At 34.2% G+C, this 24,782-nt stretch overlaps 2 protein-coding genes across 2 annotated transcripts; both read left to right on the top strand.

Annotated features, from left to right (window-relative positions):
- Positions 1-6,930: 6,930 nt before the first annotated feature.
- On the top strand, positions 6,931-7,548 carry LOC148205835 (ubiquitin homeostasis protein lub1-like). Its single transcript, XM_088105472.1, has 4 exons — positions 6,931-7,081; positions 7,216-7,285; positions 7,372-7,431; positions 7,544-7,548. Exons 1-4 carry the CDS (start codon positions 6,956-6,958, stop codon positions 7,546-7,548), a joined length of 261 nt encoding a protein of 86 aa, XP_087961598.1. The 5' UTR covers positions 6,931-6,955.
- A 580-nt stretch (positions 7,549-8,128) lies between these two features.
- LOC148205834 (uncharacterized) lies at positions 8,129-10,138 on the top strand. Its single transcript, XM_088112568.1, has 3 exons — positions 8,129-8,316; positions 8,738-8,903; positions 9,803-10,138. The coding sequence occupies exons 1-3, from the start codon at positions 8,236-8,238 to the stop codon at positions 9,898-9,900; spliced, it is 345 nt and encodes a 114-aa protein (XP_087968694.1). The 5' UTR covers positions 8,129-8,235; the 3' UTR covers positions 9,901-10,138.
- The last annotated feature ends 14,644 nt before the right edge of the window (positions 10,139-24,782 follow it).

The following is a 24,782-nucleotide window of genomic DNA, read 5'->3' as shown; positions in this document are numbered from 1 at the left end:
CAAGTTGAATTCAAGTGAGTTTGAGCGTTGAATCAAAGGTGGGACTCAAAAGGAACCTAGGAAAGGCACTAGAACATATTAAACAATCAAGAAAATAAAAAAATGCAGGTCAAATTCGAAGTGCAGTAAAGTGTTTGATAAAAATTGCAAAGTGTTTGATAACAATTGCAAAGTGTTTGATGAAAGTTCCCAAAGAAGTGCAGATTTTTGGATTTTCGGTTTTTGGGGTCAAAACTGGATTGCTTGGTTTTATTTTGCTTTTTATGGATGTTCTATACTGTTTTGATCATATCATTTCATTTGTGGACATGAAACCAACTCTTGCCAATCCAGAACTGAAATTTAAAGATTGGAAATTTTCAAACAGCACCAAAATTGAATTCTGCACTAGAAAATCACACTTAAAGTGGTGCTTTTAAACCCAAAAATGTATGGAAGTGTTTGAACAGCTTAAGTGATGCTTCAAGCAACTTTATATCATCAATTTGAAGGTGTGCAAACACTTAAACAACAAAGAAACATGTTGCAGAACAAAATCATTGGCCCACTTCCAAATTTAGGCAAAATTGATGGTTTAAATGGTGATTTTGAATATAGGCTCAAAATTGACCAAATGAATAGTGCACACAAGTTTGGAATGGTAAAAAAAACTTGCTCAAATGTGAAGAAAGCATTGAAACAGCCAGATTCATCAAATGACAATAGCAATTGCCATAAATGCAGAAATATTCCACCAAAATATCACTAGAAAAGGCTTCTAAATTGGTGGTTTTAAACCCAAAATTTGTAGGAAGTGATGCAACAACTATATTGAGTGATCAAAAAACTTTGTAAAATGATTTTACAGATGTGAAAACTGTTACACAACTCAGAAACATATCACAATGCAAAATGACTGGTTCACTTCCATTTAATTCACAATTTTGATGGTTTAAAAGGTGATTCTGCATATAGGCTTAAAAATGACCATTTGAACTGTGCATACAACTTTAAAATGACAAAATAAACTTGCTCAAATGTTGTATATGCACAAACACAACAAGATTCAACAAATCATACTTGCTATAGCCAAATATGCATGAAAATTCACCAAAACTACACCAGAATTCAGAATGGAGAGGAATTACACATGAATTCAACACCACAGTGACTCTAACATATCCTAAAACACTAGATCTAACTGCAGAGAATCAGCTAGCAGAGTTTGAGTGACCTAAGGACAAACCAAAACATTAAGCACGGTGCATACACTTTGGTGAAACAATGACAGTGTTATGAAACCAAATTTTGATGAACTCAACCACTCGTTTTGCAATTCTATGATTAGTATGAGTTGCTACACCTTGAAACATGTTTAAAAACATTAAACAAACTTGCACAAAGGTTGAGAAACATGAAATCTAGACAGAAACATATTGGATCATATTAAACCAGAAATGCATTTTTATGTAGATTTTGTAAACTAGACAACTTTCGATCAATGCTTTAAGCTCATTTGATCAAAGCTAAAAAATGTCTCATTGCTTTATATGATGAATGTATAGCTAACAAATGCACTAAACACGAATTAAAACAAAAGAAATGAAAGTATCACAGAATCAAAAGTATCGCAAAAAAATTAAAAATATTAATTTTATACGAAGTAGTACGAATTTATTTGTTATGGAAGTGAGATTGATTAATTTTGAAGAAACAAATAATTAAACGATAAATACAAGTATGAAAACTAATTTCAAACATAATAGTAATACAACTAATCAATTAAGGCATTTTAACAATCACCACCCGAGATCATTTTACATAGCTTATTCCACCTCTTGTGTGGTGGAAGTCCCATCAACCTTTTTGTACATGTAAAGTTTTCACATAAGAGATCATAACATTGCTTAAGCAAGTTTTCATCAGCAATATTCATACCACTCAACATTTCATATATGTCGCCCTCTGTGTATGTGAATGTCGGGGTGCGACGTAGGATCTCGGTTTGGGAACACAATATTTCATTTCTATTTTCCATTTCATCGACTTGACGTACGAATGCATTTGAAATCGTAACAAAATGAACATTTGTAGATCCAAGGACATTTGTGAAACCATCCAGGCTGGTTGTCAGTTTATCAAATTGAGCATCAATTACATCAACCATAGGTGCCTTCTTTTTAGAACCCTGTGAGGATGAAGTTCCTCCAGATGGGACAGAAGGCACATATTGAGTCTGCCCTGGACTATACTCATCCACAGATGGAGGAGGTGATGGTGGAGTTGGGTCAGTAAACCCTAGATATATGGGGTCCTCTAGAATGTACTCCATAATCTGATTCAGATCAACCTGTACACAAGGCCTAACCCGCTGTCAACGTGCTTGACGAGCGGTCCGAACACCACTCCTAGTAGCTCGATCCGCAGCCCATAACTCGACCATTAAATCGTAGTGTCTGATACTTTTAACTCTCCACTTTGTCGCACTTGGCCTCGACTGAAACAACATACATTACACATAATATCGATCATATTATGTATTTTAAGAATCCACCAAATCTTAGTATTTAACGTTTACCTGAATGAGGTCCTCCCAGACTTCGTCCTCAGCTTCAAATCTCATAGTAACGACGTTTCAGCCAAATCCACTCAAACTAGCAAAGAGGTCATGTACCTCACGCCATTTGTCTTTCAACACTTTTTGTCGATCAACAATGTTACTATAAGCTTGGGATGTCCAGCTTCCGTCAACCCTATTTCCGAGCCGTGATTCTTCAATCATGGTGTGTAGAAGATGTGCGTCCATGTCCTCTGTCCACTTTATGAACTCTCTAGTAGGACCAGAGGACTCAATGAAAACTCCTTTCCCTCTATTCATTTTAAACGTAATTGATAAATAAAATGTTAAGAAGTTAAGATTAAACAACCATAAAAGGAAGTTGTTGTCATTTTTAAATAAAATAGTCATACAACACAATAAAATACAATAACTACGAGTTTTGATAATCTCGCCACATTTGATCGCTATGGAATCCCTGATACTACTACCAATCCTATGATCCTCTTCTCTAACTTGAGTGGATGAAACATTATGCTCTTCCCTTTCATTCAACTCATTATCAACTTCATCAAGTAATGAGTCATCGTTATCCACGATACAAAGGAAGTTGTGTAAGATACAACAAGATAATATAATGTCTATCATTGTCTCCAATCCATAGTGTGGTTCAATGCCACTAGCAATGATAAGGAATCATTTTTTCATCACATCAAAAGTTCTTTCAATAATATTTCTCAACGATGAATGTCGATGATTAAACAACTGGTGTGAATTCTGTGGTCCTCTACGTGTATATTCTTTAAGGTGATATCTGACGCCTCTATATGGAGTAAAAACTGTGTTTTTCAACATAAATCCAGCATCACCGAGGTAGTATTTTCCTACAATGTTGTACACACAAAGGTATTTAGTGACATTAATTAATAAAATCTTGAACATTTAAATATACACACTCACCTTGGGGGATAACCAACGGATCATCTCGATCAAGAGCATTTTTTAAAATTCTTGAATCAGATGCAATGCCTTCTCACCCAGCTAGAATGTATGTGAATTTCACATAAAAATCACACACCACAGACACATTTTGAGTTGGCCAATTTTTTCTTCCTCGAAATCTCGGAGCATCTAATCTTGACACCTTTACACGAACATAAGTATCGTCTATGGCCCCTAAACAATCCTAAACATAAAATTAACAAGTCATCATAAAACTCAAAATTATTTGTCATCCTTTGATAAAATAACATCTTCAAATATGTTCAAATTAATACCTTAAAGTACGGGTAAAATCGATTGTTGTTGAAGACATATGGATGAACCTCATTTCCTGAGGGTTGAATTAAAAATTCTGATTCCAAAGTTAAAATAGCATCCAACACATTGTGAAAGTGTTTGCTAACCGTCGACCCAGATCAATGAAAGAAAAATGCGACACTTTGATTCTTAACATTATGGCCAATTATATGAAGAAATTGAGCAACTTGTTCCTCCACTATCGACCAAATGACGTCCTTAACTAACCCAGTTGTTCTTAGTCTCTCACAAAGATTAATAAATGCCTCTGGACCCATCCTAATAATGTCGTGGCAACGATTAGTATGCACAAAGTATGACATCAATTGCTTCCTACGACGATCTTTGTCTGATAGGAAATTGTTTACACTACTCGAATCAATCGAGTACATATTCAAGATACTCAACGCATGTCCAACAATGCATAACATTGTTAGTGCAGCCAATGAAGTGGTTATTTGTAATTGTTGACGTATCGTTGCGACTATATTGAAGTCTACACCAACCACATCATCATCTATATCTTCACGGTCCAAATATGATAAATATATTTTTTTTCTTCCATCTCTATTTACTTAAACAAATATACATACTATAATTAAAATCATGCATTCATATATTCGTTAAACATAATTCATATATACATTAATACATTCATATATTCATTAAAATTGAAGAAAAATAAATAACGTAACACAATAACCTGATTCATAGGTTTATTATCAACTACATACATATATTTTTGACAAAAAAAAAGTTAATTAATATATTCATACATTCATATATTATATATTAATATATATTAAATCAACATAATACATTGCATTCATATATTCAACCTCATAAAGCTACAAATAACCACCACTCATTAACGAATTCATATATTTATTATAAATAATGAATGTGTAACACTTACCTCTTGAAGACGTATAAAGAGAGGATTGAGCAATAAATTTTTAGTCAATGTAATGCCACTCATAGATTCTCTAATCAAATAAGCAATTTCTCCTTGTGTAGTTGTTAAGTTCAAATGTCAATTTACAAAGAAAACTATCACTCTTAAACAAACCAAACCTGCAAACATAATTATATGAAATTATTATATAACAAAATGCTTCAACAATGCACACAAAGCTTCAAAAGAAGTTTCAATGTTAAATTCAAATGTACCACTTGGTTGCCCTGATGCACCACAATCCCCCACCTTCACAAGCAACCACCCAGCCACCTCTTTCATAACAATGGAACTGTATCAAAACTGGTTAACATCTCATACTTACATTGTCGAACTCATCACAAACTCCTTTCATTATCAACAAAGAAAACAAAAATACAAATACTTCCATACAATACCAACTACACACAATGATGTTGATGAACCTCCACCACCTTCCGTAGCTCACACAACGCTCCACGAGGTTGGAAATCTCCACCACCTTCATGCACATACCTCGACCACGATCACAATACCTCCAACCATTGAACACCTGCCACTACAAGAAATATTAAAATTATATACGGATTATTATATACGGATTTAAATCCGTATATAATTTAAATATTTTATACGGATATTACATACGGATTCTAAAATAAAATTATATACAGATATTATATACGGATTTTCCGTATATAAATTCCATACATAAACTTGGCGCGTGGCGGCGGGAAAATTTCATAAGGATATATCCCCTGAAATTCCATTACCTGTATGTAAGTAGAATGAAGTATATTATATACGGATTTCAAAAATAATTTTTAAAAAAACGTACTTTTATTAATTAGAAGCTGAAACCTATCATTCACTCTTTGTTATCCCTCTCGAACCGTCGAGCTACTCTCTCTTTCTCTGAAAACCTCGAGCTATCTCTCTCCTCGAACCCTCGGGTCCTTTCTCTCTCGAACCCTGGAGCTCTCGTCGTCCCTCTCTCGAGCCGTCTTCGCTCTCCCTGTCCCTCTCTCCAGCCCTCTTCACAGTCCCTGTCCGTCGTGCTCTGCTTCTGTGTCCTCTCTCTCTGTCAAAGTGTCCGTCGTGTTCCGGCGTTCACCAAGCAATCTCCTTGTTCGTCGGGTGTCGTAGTTGGATGCTGAAGGAGTATCTTCATCTGGTAAGTAAACCCTAATCCTAATGCTTAGTAATCGATGAAATCGTTAATCGCGAACCCTAATCTTTTTCGTTGTTTGTTTTATTTGGCACATTTGTGGTTGGTCTCGCAAGCCGTGGTTGGAGTGTCAATCTTTTCAAAATATTTGTCCCTTTGTCTGATGTGAATATACCATCCTCTTTTATGTGTGGTTTAATTATTAGGACCTTGAAAGATTAATGTGGTTTCTACAACATCATTTTGATGTACTTATCCATTAAGCTTTATAGGACACTTTCTTGCCCATTTTGATGGCTACTCATTTGTAACATCAGTTTTTCCTTTTCTTGTCTGTCCATATTGATAATTTCTTAACCAAGATTTTCACTTGACCATGGTAATATATGGTTCATTTCTCCTTGGTGAATAAATGACTTCCGTTTCATGTGAACATTTTACAACTTGAAAATCCATTTTTTTTAATTTTAATCTATATATTTTATGTTATGCTTGGATTAGCTATGTCTTGCTATTATTGATGAACTCAGCTTGATCTGTTTAATTTTGCTAGGAAGAGGGTTGGAGGATTGAAATTAGAAGAGTTACCAGGCTTGGAGGCACTAAAGATCCCGGGTATACTTTTAACTGTTTTTCTCTTTAAATTCCATTTAGCATGAGCATTACCCCTTACCCCCACCATTTGTTTCTTCTTTTGGAGTGTTGGAATCGGGGTTGGGGAGACAGATATAATTTGCAAGTAATGGCATCACATTGGTTGAAGATCGCTCATCTTTGTAAAACAGATGCTATTTTCAGCTTTGAATGTCTTTTCAGATAGGAGAGCCGAGCTTGATTGAATGAAATTGTAGCATTAAATGAGTCATAACTTATAGGTTTTCCACAGTTCTGTTATACCTGTTGGCTAATGACATTCTGTAATTTATACATTTGCATGATACGTGGTTAGAGAATGAACATCCCTTCCTCTTTTTAACTATGTTATAACTTTCTTGCATTTCGAGCACTCGTCTTTGACATGGTTTCTGTTTTAAGCATCTTCTGGTTCTTAACAGGATCAACTGATGGCCAGACAAAAATAGTGAGAGAGGGGGATAATGGGGTGGCATATGGATGGAACAAGAGAGAACAGAAGTGGGATAAAGTAATTCCCTCTGTTCTATATTTTGTATTTCACTTAAACTATCTATTTCTGTTGCCTAATTGAAATCCAAGTTACAGTGGCAAATATAGATGATATTATAAGATTTTTTATTAACAACTCTCGTTTACTTAAAGATCGGTGAAGTTGTTGATGGACCTGAGGAATCAAATCGCCAACTGTTTGATGGTATTCAGTATGATTATGGTCAGTTTTCTTTGCTTCCCTGAACACTTAATTAGGTTTGCCTTCTGCAGATTCATTTCTTATAAACTTTGCCTGTGTTTATTCAGTGTTTGATGTGGATATTGGTGATGGTATGCCTATCCGTAAGCTTCCATACAATCGATCAGGTACATGTTTTTACCTACAGGCAGCATGTTTAATCCTGATTTAATAATGAACAGACTCACTTTCTTGTGCCACATCAGGAGAAGTTATCTTGTTGTTCTATGAATGTTTTAGAATAGTGACTTTAACTGACTTAATAGGGTCAGTAGAAACGTATTAATTATTATTTCATTAGTTTCTTATGTGTTGTATAATTCAACTATGAAAACTTGGAGAAGTAGATGGATTTATTCATATTCCACTAGAAAATCTGGATTGTGTAACATGAACTACTCTGGTCCAAGTTAGGGCTAACATTTACGGTAGATTGCATCAGTTTCTAGAATGTGTGCGCGTGTGTGCATACTTGGTCAATGTACTAATGAAAATAAAGCAGTTGTTTTGCCCTGTCCTATATAGAAAAAAATGAGGTGTGGTAGTAAAATAGCACTCAAATATTTTTGTTTTCCTTGCATTTGATTTTCGCTTATGCTCTGAAGTCTGGAGTCACAGTACTTAAGATAGTAGAGACATATTTATGAAGAAGAGAATGTGTCAATCTTTTCAAAATATTTGTCCCTTTGTCTGATGTGAATATACCATCCTCTTTTATGAGTGGTTTAATTATTAGGCCAGCATATCATCTTTATAGAATGTTGCTCAATGGACGAGTAATTTGATTCCATTTGGAAGTGGATGGTACTTAAAGTAGTGTAATAGTTCTTTTAACACAATTTCTGTGAGGAACTTTGTACTTTTTCCCTCTTTGACTTATTATGTAATTTTTTAGCTCATACCCTGTTATTAAATTCTGTTGTCAGAAAGGGATGCTTGTTTTTGATGCTGCTCAGTTTGATGGGATTCTTAAAAAGATTATTGAGTTCAATAATGCATTACAATCTGACCAGGTAGATATGGTAGATGTTTTATTTTTCTTTGGTTATTAATTTGTTATAGATACAGTTAAAATCATATACTTTTGGCCAAAGGAACTTCAAAGTTGCCATGTTCAGGATTGGGGAATGTTTTAATCTTCCATGTCTGCTTTACCCATGATCATTTCGAACTCCAATGTGCTTGTTGGTGATGATAACTTAAACTGCCTTTTGATTAAAGACTTGAAATCTGAAGTTTATGATGTCCTTTAATACGGACTTACACATGATTTCCAACTACCTATGAGAAACTCTGCATATGAACTATGTATAAGAATTAATAACAATAAAGCTGCACATTTTAGCAAGTGGGCTTCAACTTTTACGGAGCATACATGAATTCAAAAATAAAGTGTGCTGTGTAAATTGGTTATATTTTTTGAATCTCATGCAGGAAAAGCAGAACTTGTCTTTGACTGAGCTCCATGTTTCCATACTGGGTGCCATTGTTAAAATTCTGAAAGATACTTCACATTATCATTCTAGTAAATTTGCAGACTCTGATATAGACTTGTTACTGAATCTGCTTCGATCATGGCCTATTGCAATGATATTTCCTGGTTAGTTATTGTCTCTTGTTTTGCTCCTTTTTGTTGTACTTCAAGAAACTTTTGTTGCTAATTTGAGAAAATCATTGGAATTTCTTTTTTTTTCAATTTTTTGTCCTCATTTATAGTTTATGAGTACTGATGTTACTGCATAATGAGTTATACTGAAACTAATATTCCTACTCTGTATTTTGTATTATCAAATCTTATACTACACTTCATTGTTTTTATTTCGATGTGAAGAGACGAGAATGAAGGCTGGGAGTGTTGATTCAAATGCTACATAAATATTTTATTGTATTAGTTGGTTAAAATTTTGTTTAATATATATTTGTATAGTGTGGATGCAGGGCATATATATTTATTGTATGGGATGTTAGTCTTGATTGATATATTGTTATATATATTACATTTATTACGTTATATATTATATAGCAAGCTAAGATAAGTTTTCATTTCAAATTTTGGGTGTAAAATATTATAATATATATATATATATATATATATATATATATATATATATATATATATATTAGATGGTTTGTAATAAACTTTTTCCTTTGGGATTATTAGTATATTATATTAAAAGTATTAACTGGATTGCTGCAAAATTAATTATATTTGGATGTATGAACGTGTGAATGTACCAAGAGGTTTGAACTAATATTATGCACCATACCTTGTGATTTTAGTATAATCTTGTTGCAAATTTGGATTCAATTGTTATTAATTAGTTGACTTCTTTTTCATAGTATTTTAGATAAAAACTCTTAAGAAAAGAAAATAAGAAAAAAGTCTTCCTCGCAAAAAGTGACAATAAATTTCTATTAATTTAATGAGTTAAGTGTAGAATCTTTTAATTAATTTTTTAAAAGTATTAATTGTATTTCTTTTTTTCCTTATTATTGTAGGTCGGGGCAAAGTGATGGTATTGGAGCAGTTTGCTTTGACAACTATTGACACGGTGATAGCTTTTTACCCTATAACATTTCACATTATGCGAAATTGAGCAATGGACTAGACATCATGTTTGGAAAAGAATAGCGCAAGGCGACATCTTTTTCTATCTAGAGAAGATATTGTAGTTGTTGTAAACATCCTTCTCTGCCTTTAGACTTTGATATTTTACCATTTTGGACAGATTTTTTATTTATTCATTCAAGTATAGGATCCTTATATATTTTCTTGTACAACTTTTTTACTTTTGCATTGTCTTTTCTTGGATATAGAAACCATTTAGCTCGAAACTTATGTTTTATTTTTGATAAATGTTGAAAGTTTTCAGTGAATTATATCTTTTATTAAATAGTTATAAATGTTTATCTATATTAGATGATTTTTGGCAATTTGTTAGTTATGTTGACTTTTATCAGCTATTGAAACTCATAACTATTAAATGCAGATGCAGAATCACCTATTTTTTTTTTATAAAATCATAAATTATATACGGATTTTTCCGTATATAATTATATACGGATTTTATATACGGATTTTTCGTATATAATTATATACGGATTTTATATACGGATTTTCTGTATATAATTATATACGGATTTTATATACGGATTTTCCGTATGTAAATTATATACGGATTTTTTCGTATGTAAATTATATACGGATTTTTCCGTATGTAAATTATATACGGATATATCCATATATACCTTACCTACGCTTCTTTTATATACGGATTTTTGTCCGTATATAATCCGTATGTAATATCATTTTATATACGGATTTTGGAGGTTATATACGGATTTTGACCGTATGTAACTGTGATTTTTCTTGTAGTGTGCATCACAAACAAACTGTTAGAGGTGCTTATCTTTCACCCACCTCCATCAACTCCTTTGCATGCACTGAAGATGTTTCACTCCTCTCTGCATTATGTTGCTTCGTCTCGTTCTCGACCTTCGTCGACTGCATATACACGCATGGGATGAAGCTGCATCCTCCACCTTCATCAAACATTTTATTATACAATCCAACGTAACCATGGACAACTCAAAACATGACAAGAAGAAGTTCTCTCAGATGGGCTCCGCCAGCTCCACCACTTCCTCCGCCACAGCCTCCACCAAAACCTTCTTATTGGCTACGAAGCACCTGTCGCGAATGGTTCTGTTCAGCACAGAGGAGTAGTTACCCCTACCGTATGTGTGCACTCAGGAGAGGGCGTCAACGTCGGTGGCGTCAAAGTTTCGCTGGCCGAAGACTTCCACCAACTGTTCGAAGTTTGGTTTCGGAATCGAATACCACTCCAACGTAACCAAATACATATGCTTCGTCAATTTTTCCCAGCCAGGAAACGGATACCCTAGTGAGCGAACCGAATACAGAGCTTTTGAAATTACTTCGCAGGAGTGGAACCGAATACCACTCTCTTGGAACCGAATACGCCACCCTCATACTTCATTCCAAGCACTGTTCATCGTCTTCTTTCACTCTCAAACCCACGCATTCATCTTCAACCCTTTTCTTCTTCATGCCATGAACCTGCAGAAGCTCCTTCTTCATCCCCATCTACAACTCTACAAATCAAAAACAATAATAAAATTGGACAAACAAAACACTATCTTACTAACCTCACGGGTTTCTCTTCGTCGTCTGAGCAAAAGACCCAACACCTTTCAACACTCCCTTCGCACACAACTTTCAACACTCGCTTCGCACACCTGAGGGCATCAATATATTAAGTCTTTATGATCCCTGAATAAATACAAGAACCTACCCAATACCAATTAGATATTAACTCCTTCTCGTGGTCAAAAGCGCTTTCAATACCATACTGCATTCTCACTGTGTGCAGGAATCTTTCCTGTGGAATGCCTCTATGAAGCATGGTCAGCTCAGGTAAGGAATCTTTCTGTAACCACGCGAAGCCAAACTGCACTCTCGTCAATCTACAGTAGTAAAAGCCTGAGCATACAACTGTTCTTCAAACTTTTTATTATCAACTCTTGGAATTGGTTCTCTGTAGAAGCATGTCCAAGGGAATCGATTATATATACTAAAGTGATATACAAAGATGGAGTTTAATAAAACATTGAGGTCACACATGACTTTTTACTGCAAATCCCTGCTAATCTCTTCCCCATCGTAGGTGACCGAAAATCCATCCATCCCGCAAATCTGTGGTCGTTCATCCTTGCTTTTCATCTCAAGCGAACACGAGAACTCTTGCATTTCATCGCTTGCAAATTCACATGAACAGTGTAATCTGTTCATGCAAACATTGTAAAAGAGGGGGAAAGCTCAGGAGAAACAGAACGATGAAGATAAAGAGGGCTTTGGAAGTGCGGATCACAACTTTTAATGCTCTAGCTGATAAGATTTTTACCTTTTGGTTAAAATATATATGAGAAAGAGAGTCAATGGATGAATTTCAGGTGATACATAAAGGATTATGGTGGCGTGTGCTACAAGGGATGTAGAGTTGAAAGTGGAAAGGTTGAGTGGTAGATAAAATAAATGTTTAATAGATAAAATTTCTAGATTACAATTTTACTTTTATAATTAAAATTAGTATAAAATAAATTTTAATAATAATTATTATTATTATCAATGTTATTATCACTATTATTACTCCTTTAAACATAGGTTATGTCACACTTGTGTATACATATTTTTTAAATATCTATAATATGATATTAATATGTGATAATATTGTAAATTGATTATAGCAAAGTGTAATATGCATTGTGTATCATTAAATTACAAACTTATAATTGCACATATCAATTGATTCTTTGTTAGGAGCTCAAATAACAATATATATTAGTATGTACTTGAGTTTTCTTATAACGAGTTAGACAGAATCAAATATTCTATTAAATATCCTATCATTTATGGCTCTTGATTTTGGCGATTCACAATATTAATTTTCTTTTATCGTGTAATTTTAGAGTAATTACTGTAATTGTTCATCAGCATCCTATTTAGGAAAGTATGTGTCTATATTATTATAACTATAGGATCTTGATTGTATATTACTACTTGTATTTAAACAATACATGATCAATGCAAATCATTACATTAAACACCATTTTCTATCTTGGTATCAGAGCTATCAAGTAAACAACTCTTGATCCATAACCATAACCATCATGTCATCCGCTTCCTATCAGAAAAATAACATACCTTCTACAATCTCTGTCAAGTTGGACAAAGACAATTATCCACTATGAAAATCTCTAGTCTTACTAGTGATTAGAGGATGTAAACATTATGGTTATATACTAGGGACAATAGAATGTCCAAACCAATTCATTGTTGCAGAGAACACGACAACAAAAGTCAATCCTAGCTATGAGGTATGAAATCCTAGGATTAAGCCATAAGAAAAATGCTTTAAGTCTATACACCACAGCACCAACACATGACAACGATGGTGCCCAATATAAAACAGGAACAACATCCAGCACATCACGCGACAATGCCCAAACACATAAAACACACTAGAGAATTACCAAACCACACCACGACAACAACAGTCAAACGAACACCATGCATTTCAGCTTACAAACCCACCACACTAGTGACGCATTGGAGGAGCAACCACAACGAGAACTTCACCTACCACAAACGAGAGCTTTAACCACGACAACTTGACCCACCCACCATTGTGGGAACTTCAACCACCAATGGCAACCAGCAATGTCATAAAACGAAAGCAAATAGTGATTGGGACAAGCAAAGAACAAAAGCAAGTGAACATTATAAGGTATTACAATAAAGTGTATAAAATAAACAACATCTAATGCATGTTTAGAACAATGTTAAACGCCAAAACCTGTTTTTCTAAAACAACATCATGTTATTCAAACAATGCTAAATGATAGCACTTGAATCATCCCTAACCACTTAAGATCCTCTAAAGCTTTAAAGCATGTACTTTCTAGTACTTCTTTGTTAGTTGTGTTGTGCTCTCTTAGTCTGTGCAAATATCCACCTTTATCAAAAAGTCTGCTTGAAATCGGAACAACGTTAAGAGATAGGAAGATATTCAAGGAATGTTTCATAGATGCTTTTTGCATGCTCTTTCTATAGACATAACATAGTTGATTTGCCAAGACGTAACGTAATTTCTTAATCTACCTTAAAGGCTACACCTCTAGAAGAAAGTCAAAAGCATATTTTTCGAAGATGTCTATATAAAGAGGACTATATGAAGAGAAGAAAATGAAGAAAATATTATTGCAATACATTCACACTACTTCAAATCCTCTCAAAGAGAGTTATTCATTCTATTCTTGTAATATTTCAAAACACTTTGTGTTTGTTTTTCGAAGTGAAGTAATACACTTGTAAAGTTTAACCTAGTGGAGTAGATTGTCTAGTTAGATAAACTAGTGATCTATGAGTGATTATACTCGTCTAACCAGTGGGTTAGTTATAAATTAGGAGTAGATAAATTTGTAATTATTTGTGATTAGTGAAACTCCTTCAAGAAATTTATAGGAGAACTAGACGTAATTTAGTTTAGAGTGAATCGGTATAAAAACAAAGTGTTCTTTAGGTGTTTGTGTTTTTCAAAAGTTTTCCTTTAAACGTTGTTTTAGAAACTCAAATGTTTAACATCTATTACAGATTGTCTAACCCTTTAAAGAGAACTAAACATTGATTTGTGAAAAGTTTAAGACTCTATTCAAATTCCATCCTCTTTCTATAATTTTTCTATGTTTCAATTTCAAGAAATAAAAAATTAAAATAATTTATAGGTGTAAAAATGATAGTGAATTAAAGTATATTATGATAAAACTTTTAGTTAATATGCTTTATATTATTGAAGTTGATAAATTGACATATAGTATTTACAAATTTAATATTTTATTTTTGTTGTAAATATTTTATAGAAAAATAAAATATAGGAAAGTTTATTATAGTGAAATTCAATTAACTTTTAAAAACATGTTATATTGTCTCTTAATTATTTATAAAATACATTTAATTAAACATTTTGTTAAATTATATTATCTTGATAAATTATTAGTTTAATTTTTCGTAAAGTAAAATTAAACTAATAGTTGATACATTATCAAAATAGATACATAAAAATTGTTTATAACACGATAAATTTATTATTACTACTATTATCAATTTCTAAAATAATTTTAAGTAAAATAGGTAATTTAATTACTGATTATAAAATCATTAAAAATTAATTAATTAATAATGAATTTTTAAATTTTGAAAGAGTTAATAAAAATAATTGAAATAATGATAAAATTAAACAGTGAATTTTGTCATTCTAACAACTTCTACCATACTACACTTGCATAAAATGGGAATGAAACAATGTTAATATAACCCTACAAATAGCTTGCATTCTTGCTTTATTCCACACTCCAACTTTCAACACCTGCAGGTTCTTCGTCTACAGGACACTAACACGTTCTTTGCCAACCCTCGATTTTCGAACCTCAACACTCACATGTTAGCTATTCACATACCATCATTGTGTTTTTTCCCACAAATTATTATTTTATTAAAAGTTCAGTCGTTATTATTATGTTAATATAATATTCTTGACAGAATTTTTTAGCATTACAAAGGATTTTCTACACAAATTCATTTTAAAATAATAAAGTTATTGATATTTTCTTAAAGCTTTTGACTGGATATACTCTTAAAGCATTTTCTGAAATTAGATAAATAATTAAACGTTAAAAGTATTGATTTTTTTTAAAAATAATTCGGAAAAGATGAATAAAATCATAAGTAGATGATTCTACAAGACTTTAAGCTATAAGTGAGTCAACTTATAATTTCTATATTAAATAGGGAGGATAATATAAAATTTTGAAGAGAAAAAAAAGTCATTTCTGTCAAACCTATAAGGTTACAAACAATTATTATTTTAGAAAATGTAACTTGAATGTGATGTTATGTTCTTGCATCACTGCAATATCTATGAAATTAATAATAATTTATTTCTTACTTCTCCATTTGCAATTAAGTTGGGGACATAACATTGTGAACAAAACTGTTCATTATTACAATTGGGCAGTCTAGTGAAAATCTAAGTAACATAATGTTGGTGGAATATGCAGGATTGATAGAGTGTTTTTGAAAAGTAATATTTATTTTTACTTATAAGGATAAACGTATTTGTACCAAATTGTTCTAAACTTGATATATTTTAATTTTTAAATTTAAAAAAAAATGAATATAACTGTTTTAATCTAAAATATTTTGATTTTTAAATTTTAGAAAATAATATAATTATTTTAATTTAATAACATTAATTTCTTTTATATATCAGATTATGTTTCAAATTAAAATCTGAATTCAAATATGTAATATACAAGACAAAAAAATGTATTTAATTTTTTATTTTTACTTATTAAGTCTTTTACTTTCTATTTCTTTTTATAAATTAGACATAGATATCAATTCATAAAATTTAGATCTAATATATTTTATTTTGTATAATTTGAATTTAATATTTTAATATTTCTATTCATTCATTTAACTTATTAAATTAATCAAATACTACTTGTTAGAGGATTAGTTCGATGAATTTTTGACCGGTGAATCCATATAATTTTTTTTAATTTTCTATTTTAATTTTGAATAAATAAAATAAATATATCAAATTTTTAATGAGAAAAACCACTAATTAATTTTATAATAAATTATAATGTTATATATTTTAATAAAAACATTCTACCAAAAATAAAATTTTAAAACATATATAAAACTTATAACTATTAAAAGTTCATCTTTGAATTGAATCAAATATCACAAAAGTATAATTTACTATTTAAATGATTTGATTTATTTAATATTATTCATGGACTTAATCAGATTGCTTTTTCAGATACCTCGATGTGAGTTTTACCGAGCCCTCATCCCTAATCTAAAGCAGAAATAAAAGATAGGAGGAGAGGGTCTGCAACCAATGGTCAATCTAGGGTTCTGAAGAGTCTTATCTGTCTATGGGTTTTGGGTTTTGCATTGCAAGCTGCATTCTGCACATTCAGTATTCACATGTTATAGAGATCTGATTCAGAGTACTCACATAATGGCATGCATGTACGATCACTGGTTTCAGCTTTTTATCATTATGCATAATTTATTGACTGTCATGTCTCTAACTTTCCAACGGTTTGCATGTATAACTTAAACCCTAGAGGACCTCCAACTGCATGCATTAATTAATAATACCATTTTCATACTTCTGCCTTTATTCTTCTTCCTTCTGTTTTCCACTTGCAACTTTTTCAGCTTCACCAACATAGAAATCATCGTTTCTCTCATCAAGAAAAAAGATAAACACAAACTAAATAAATGTCATCACACTGCCACCCTCACCTGGAGAAATTGTCCTTCCATGTTGTTGCGCAGATTACATTAATTATAAAACTCATGATGTAATTTCAAAACTCATTTTTCTTCCATCTTTTGACAGGTTTTGGACAATTTCTCATAGTGGGATTTTCATTTTTTATTTTAAATAATGTTAGACAAACGTTGTTATAAATTGCAAATTTCATTTATAACACCATGTGTTATCTGTCTGTTAACTTTTGCATGTAAACGATTTTGGTTCTCGATTTTAGGATTCTGCTTGGTTTAAATTTCAAAGTCTTGGTGATACTTTTATGATGTAGTGAATAATGGTTAATTTAATATTTTTATCTATATTTTTTCTTCTTCTTATTATTTAACAACTAGTACTTTTTTTTATCTTTCTTGATATTTTTTCTATAAGATGGATATTTTTCAGTTTTGTCTAATACTTCTCAACACGACTAAAGATAAATATAGTGCTAATACATGGCATTAGGTTTGCAATGTCATTTTTAATGATTTTTTTTCAAATAACAAGAGAATAAAAAACAATTATTTCAAGAACTAAAAAAATTAAAATAATTTATAGGTGTAGAAGAATGACAGTTAGTTAGAGTATGTTATGATAAAAATTTTAGTTAATTTCTTATACTTTTTATTATTGAAGTTGATAATGGTTTTTGAATTGTGTAATACATTAGTCACCTATCTTGAGTGCATGACTATGAGTTTTAAAAAATTATATTTCTTTGTTTAAATGTGATCAGTATGATATATTGGACCTCAAGATCCGAGTATTGAAATCTGTTAGAAATATTATATCTTTTATCTTTCAGTTAGTTTGTTATTATTTCTTATTTGTATTTTGGGCTTAGTCCATATTTCATCTATTATAAATAGATAACCCTATGTGTGTTTAACACAAGGGAGATTAATCCCATATATAATTTTCACTATATTTAACATGGTATCAGAGCAGGTTTTTTGATCTCTTCCGGTGGTCTTTGCTGTCTGCCGGCGGTCGGCCGTCATGGCCGCCGGCAGCCCCTAAAAATTTCATAAGATTCATTTTCTCTTCTTCTTAAATCTCAGCACCCAGAATCAAAGAGACAAGTCTCCTGGGAACCAATGCCTCCTCTAAACCAGTCGTCGCTCAATCGATTGCCGCTCTCTGCTGCCACCGACCATACGCCTTCTCACCAATGCTTCCGCATCTTCGGACCTCCTTCTTCTTTTTGCGTTTTTTTGTGCTTCCTCTCTATAGTAGAGGGTTTGAGGGTTTCGCCTCTGTAGTAGAGGATTTCGCCTCTGTAGTAGAGGGTTTCGCCTCTGTAGTAGAGGGTTTCGCCTCTGTAGTAGAGGGTTTCGCCTCTGTAGTAGAGGGTTTCGCCTCTGTAGTAGAGGGTTTCGCCTCTGTAGTAGAGGGTTTCGCCTCTGTAGTAGAGGGTTTCGCCTCTGTAGTAGAGGGTTTCCCCTCTGTAGTAGAGGGTTTCGCCTCTGTAGTAGAGGGTTTCACCTCTGTAGTAGAGGGTTTCGCCTCTATATTGTTGTTCTTGCCTTGTTCTTCCTTTCTTATTGTATCTGCCGCACAGATCTGCTGCGTTTATTGCCTCCTTCTCCGCTGCTCTTCTTCATCCACTTCTGAAGTTGAAGTGTTTATTGCCTTCTTCTCCGCTGCTCTCCTTCATCCACTTTTGAAGTTGAAGTGTTTATTGCCTCCTTCTCCACTGCTGTTTGTTCATTGAGATGTGATAACCCATCTCTGCTTGCCTCACACTCTTGAAGACAAATCATCTAGTTCAAAATCAAGTTCAATTATTTCAAGCTTGGTTCATACAATTTGTATGCTCTAGCTTGAGGGGGAGTGTTAGAAATATTATATCTTTTATCTTTATCTTTTATCTTTCAGTTAGTGTCAACACCTAATTTCGTCCGGATTGACTAAATAATAGGTCGCTTCTTACGTTGTCCCATTCTATGTAATTTTTCTTGTATTGTTTTTCTTTCATTCTTTATTTTTATCTTATTTGGTTATTTATTTATTTTATTATTTTTTTTTTATTTTTTAAGTTTACTTTATTATATTATATTACTTTATATTTTTTCTTTTCTTCCATTATTATTCTATTTTATTTTACTTTATTTATTATTATTTTAATTCTATTTTCGTTATAATATGTATTATTACTATTTTGTTTCTTCTTACATTATTTCTATATTAGTTTATTTTACTATATTTTATTTAGTCTTTTTTTAAAAAAAAAAAAAAAAAAAAAAAAAAATTAATTTAAAAAATAGAAATAAAAAATAAAAAATCCTAGGGTCAATGAAGCTGCCCCTCCTACAACGCAAAGCGTCAGGCAATGCTTACCATCCTGCGACACACAGTTATGCTTAAAATGAGCACATTCAGTGACAGCGTGAAAAAGTCTTGCTTCCTTTTACTGAAATTTGTTACGTAAGACTACAAGCATACATCAAAGGGGAAGATTTTTCGAACGAGCTTCTGCAACTAATACAGTGAAGACATGAAGAAAAAGAAAAAAACAAAAGGAAGATCCCGGAGGATAGGCCAGAGCTCCCAGGAAGCAGAGGAGACAGAAGTTTGGGTTGGCTTTTGAAAATCGTTTCATCACAGTCATTAAAAAGGGAGGGAGAGAATCATTTTGCCTGCACCTTCACCTTGGCTGCCATCCGGAACCGTAGTGCACATTCAACCTAACGTTTCTGGGCGTGTAAGAACATTTTGGTAATCCAAAGAAGATTCGGTCTAAGAGAGCCAGGGGACTAAAACCGGACGGAAGAGTCTTGAAGCCGCGAAGGTAAGTCTTCGTATTCCCAAGCTTTTTGGTCATGCTCCTCGTAGATATGCTTTCCTTATGCATGCTGAGAGATGAATGATTGATGTTCCACCAATGTATATGGTTGCATTTGCTTGCTTTCCTCTGTTAATCAAAACTGCACCCAAAATGCAGTTTCAGCGCCTGCAAATTTCGTCTATTTAACTAACAAGAGAAGATAGGCATACACTTTCCTAACATCAACACTCCATACCCCTTTGTTACCCAGAAAACGTGCAAGTAAAGAGTAAACTGGATTAGCAAATGCATTTTCATAAAGCAAAACAGAAGGCAGAAATAACTTTTCTATCTAACAAGATCTCCCTCAACCCGAGTTATAGTGTCGGCCGCAACTACCTTCCATCATCCTTCACCTGTATCAAAGAGAATAAAAATCACAGATCCCATGCCAATACGCTCAAAGTTTGCCTCTGTTATATCCAACACATTCAAACAAGGGTGACAGATTAATATTTCAGCTGCATCGCTAGTTCAACATCCTTGAGTTCATTGACTCCATCACCAAGCACCAAAAACTATGTTATCACCAGCCTGTAATACACCTATCTAATTAGTCCACTCCCTCAAGATTTCTAGGTTACAACATTCATCAGACTAATTCCAAAAAAGAAAAGAGGCCACCACTGTTTCAGACAAAACAGACATCCATCGTTCTTAATCTTAGAAGACAAAACATCCAAACTAATCAGTAAATTTCAGAGAGAATGAAAGAAGGAAAGTGGTGGCGCCGGTGAGGGAAGGAGCTCCGGCGAGGGCAACTGGGCGCGGCGGTTATGGCAGAAGAGGAGATCTGACAGAACGGCCCGTGGCGGCCTCGGTGGCGGCACTTTCTGCCTCTTTGGTGGCGGCGTCCGTGGTAGAAGAGAAGGAGAGGAGAAGCTTGGCGCGACAACCGAAAGGATATGCGGCGGCCATCGGCGCACTGGCGGCGGCCAGTCCTGGTGGAGGTGAGGAGGGTTACCATTTTCGAAGCAGGAAGAGAGGGAAGGCAGTGGTGCCGCGGCGGCAGTCCTCCTGGTGGCGCCTGAGGTCGCGGTTGATGCCGAGATCAGTAGAGGGCGTCTTTCGTTGGGACTTGAAGAAGCAACGGCGGAGGTGGGCGCTTCCGGGTTCCCTTGTTCAGAGAGAAGAAGATCCTGGGTCTCAGAGAAGAATGGAGTGTTTAGAAGAATGGAAGAAACCCTTGCTGATTGAAAGGAAAGGCCTTAGGCCTGTTTTTCGGAAACCAACACTCTCTAAAAAAAAAACAAACAAAAATAAAAATAAAGGTCCTTTCTTCTTCGCGTAATCCCTACATCGCACCCGTGCACCCCCCACACCTCCCTGGGCCAGTGCTGGGCCATACCCAAAACGAAACCAAACAAAGTTGTTTCTGTTCCCCCTGTTTTCCTTTTCACGCCCCCTGTCCGTCTGGGCTTAGGCCCAGTTCGCTGTTAAAAATAAAATTAGTTTGGGCACCTCCGTTATCACTTCCACACCCCTTTCAGTTTGGGTTTAGGCCCAATCTATAAAAAAAAAAGAGGAAAATAGTTTAGACACCCCAGTTTCTTATTTAGGCACCCCTATTATTTGTTTTATTTTCATTACTTATTTATTTATTTGCTTTTCTTTATTTATTTTATTTTGTTTCCTTCTTTTTCTTATTCTATTTGTTTTTTTTATTATTGTTATTGTTGTTATTATTTTTATTGTTTTTTTATTTTATTTTATTCTAAACATCTATTTATTTTAAAATACATATTTAATAATACATAGAAAATAAAAATATTTATATATATACAAAATTTACAAAAAAAATATTTTAAAGGTTTAGGCACATGTGTGATCGTGCGCATCGTCCTTGTGCTAAAACCTTTTCTTCTTCTTTTCTAAAAAATAATAATAAAATATTTTAAAGGTTTAGGCACATGTGTGATCGTACGCATCGTCCTTGTGCTAAAAACCTTTTCTTCTTCCTTATAAAAATTACAAAAAAATACGTTCTAAAGGTTAAGCACACGTGTGACCGCTCGCGTCGTCCTTGTGCTGAAAACCTTTTCTTCTTCCTTATAAAACTACAAAAAAATACGTTTTAAAGGTTAAGCACACGTGTGACCGCTCGCGTCGTCCTTGTGCTAAAACCTTTTCTTCTTTCTTATAAAATTACAAAAAAAATACGTTTTAAAGGTTAAGCACACGTGTGACCGCTCGCGTCGTCCTTGTGCTAAAACCTTTTCTTCTTTCTTATAAAATTACAAAAAAATACGTTTTAAAGGTTAAGCACACGTGTGACCGCTCGCGTCGTCCTTGTGCTAAAACCTTTTCTTCTTTCTTATAAAATTACAAAAAATACGTTTAAAGGTTTAAGCACACGTGTGACCGCTCGCGTCGTCCTTGTGCTAAAACCTTTTCTTCTTTCTTAAATAAAATTACAAAAATATTTTAAAGGTTGAGCACACGTGTGATCGCGCGCATCGTCCTTGTGCTAAATACCTTTTCCGTTATTTTATAAAAATATCAAAAATATGAAATTTTCAAAAAAACTAAAAAACATCAACAATTTCAAACAACAAACAATATCGCCTTGCCATAACTACGTGATCCTTGATTCTCCATCAAGAGTGGAGATACGTAGGAGCAAGGCTTGCCCTTGTCAGGTTCACTTCCCCAAAAATCCAAATGTATCCAAAATCATCTTCAATCAAATTTCCAAACAATTTCCAAACTAATTTTCAGGCAGTTTCAAAAGAACTACGTAACCCTGATTTCTCATTCTGAATGAGAATACGTAGGAGCAAGGTCAATCCTTGTCGGGCCCAAAAACTAAAAAATATATTTTGTTTATTTATAATTTTATTTTAGGGGATATTTAAACATTTTGAAAACCACATCATATTCGTGCATTTAGTTAAAGGTACTGCCTTAAGGCAGGCGTTGTAGGGTGTTAATACCTTCCCTACACGTAACCGACTCCCGAACCTAGAATCTGGTTCTTGTAGACCATGTCTTATCATTTTATGGTTTTTCCGTAGTTTTCCATAAAAAACTATGGTGGCGACTCCAAATCTCTTTTCGAAACCCGTTTCTTTTTGGATCGTCGTCCCGTCGCGATTCCGGTTGCGACAGATGGCGACTCCACTGGGGACTTTTAGAGAGTCGAGCCATTTAATTAGATGCGCGAATTTGGTGTGGTTTTGCTTTGTGTTTTTCGTTCCCTTTTCTCTATCTATGCTTGATGTTTGGAATAACTGCAATAACGGTGGAATATTGAACCCTAGGGTAGACAATATGTTTATATCTGCCTGGGAATTTTTCTGGTTGTTTTGCAGGTGAGGGTTTGGGTATGCATTGCATTCTCCCTTCACACACACACTTTGTGCATATCATGAGTGGGGCCCTATACCCGGGTCTGAGCGTAACTTAGAATTAGAGGAGTTGTGTAGCGGTGTCATTCTGGGATGTACTTCCTGTCTGGCTATCGTGAGAACTCAAGCTAGAGTCTGTTCTCTTCATTTGTGTCTCCACATCTAGTTGATTACTCTGACTGTTGTGGAGAAGCAATGAAAAGGGCCATAGCTCTAGCGACCATCGACCTTTAGGTTCAGAGAGCCATCCTTGTGAGGTTGCATGTACTTGACTTTCAATCTGAAGCGCTGAACCTTTATTAGGGCACAAAGGGAGAAATGTGCATTCCTGTAACCCTCACTCTGTTTGTTTTTTTTGAAAATAATGACTTTGCATTCTCATACCATGCATACATTTTTGTTAACCATGTTGTTTTACTTCACTATATTTTCATGCATCATGTTCATTCGTCATTTGGTAACATGCTGGTTTTAGGGGGAAATCACAGGCATTCGCTTGATCTCGTACAAGATGGAAGTTGATGCAAGATCTGGTGCTACACAACAGACCGACTCTGCCATGTTAAGAAAAAAATCTCGCCTGAGGACTCATAGTGGGAACTTGACAGGGTTGATAGACTTAGGCAAAAGGTTAAAGACCATAAAGAGAGAAAACTTCAAGAAGAAGTATGGGAATCTGTTGGATTTAATGGAGGTAGAGGTACAGTTGCCTGCTATCACAGCCCTGGCACAGTATTACGACTCTCCGCTAAGATGCTTCACCTTTCAAGATTTTCAGCTGGCGCCAACTATAGAGGAGTTTGAGCACATCCTGGGATTGCCGCTAGAGGGTACCACTCCGTATCAACACTTGGAGCATCACGCCTCCATCCCTACCATCGCCGCCATAATGAAGGTACATCCCGAGGAACTTGAAGACAGGTTGGTAACTAGGAATCAAGTGCGCGGACTGACGCAAGGATATTTGGAACAGTACTTGCACCATCTAGCTGATGGGGAAGAGTGGGAGACTTTTATGGACGTGTTAGCCCTTACCGTGTATGGCGTCATGTTGTTTCCCAAAGTAGAGGACTTTGTGGATTATGCCGCGATAGATGTCTTCGTGGCAAGAAAGACGAGATCAGAAAACCCTGTGACAGCAGTCCTCGCAGATGTTTATGGGACCTTGAGTTTTTGCCATGAAAGAAAGGGGAAGAAAATTCTTTGTTGTTTGCCGGCACTGTATGAGTGGATGAATGCGCGCGTATGTAAGGGGGCGGTTAGTGTCAGGTGTTTATCGGGAGATCCTTCACACCAAAGGCCCAAGGACAAAGGAGGAAACGAGTGGGCCCAATTCTTTGCTGGCTTGAATGGTGGAAAAGTAAAATGGCGTCTTCCTTGGCTTGGGATTAAGC

The sequence above is a fragment of the Vigna umbellata genome, chromosome 1 (genome assembly GCF_029865625.1).
Source record: "Vigna umbellata cultivar VRB3 chromosome 1, Vumbellata_1.0, whole genome shotgun sequence".
Classification (NCBI taxonomy): Eukaryota; Viridiplantae; Streptophyta; class Magnoliopsida; order Fabales; family Fabaceae; genus Vigna; species Vigna umbellata.
Note: the sequence above shows the minus strand (reverse complement) of the source record. Positions and strands in the feature narration are given on the sequence as shown.

What these genes read in the sequence shown, in the direction of transcription:
- LOC148205834 (XM_088112568.1), top strand. Translation starts at nt 8,236, where the DNA reads ATGCTTGTTTTTGATGCTGCTCAGTTTGATGGGATTCTTAAAAAGATT. An exon ending in ATGCATTACAATCTGACCAG is followed by an intron (nt 8,317 to 8,737) that starts GTAGATATGGTA and finishes AATCTCATGCAG; the next exon opens with GAAAAGCAGAACTTGTCTTT. An exon ending in TATTGCAATGATATTTCCTG is followed by an intron (nt 8,904 to 9,802) that starts GTTAGTTATTGT and finishes TTATTATTGTAG; the next exon opens with GTCGGGGCAAAGTGATGGTA.
- LOC148205835 (XM_088105472.1), top strand. Translation starts at nt 6,956, where the DNA reads ATGGTTTCTGTTTTAAGCATCTTCTGGTTCTTAACAGGATCAACTGAT. An exon ending in GAGAACAGAAGTGGGATAAA is followed by an intron (nt 7,082 to 7,215) that starts GTAATTCCCTCT and finishes GTTTACTTAAAG; the next exon opens with ATCGGTGAAGTTGTTGATGG. An exon ending in TGGTATTCAGTATGATTATG is followed by an intron (nt 7,286 to 7,371) that starts GTCAGTTTTCTT and finishes GTGTTTATTCAG; the next exon opens with TGTTTGATGTGGATATTGGT.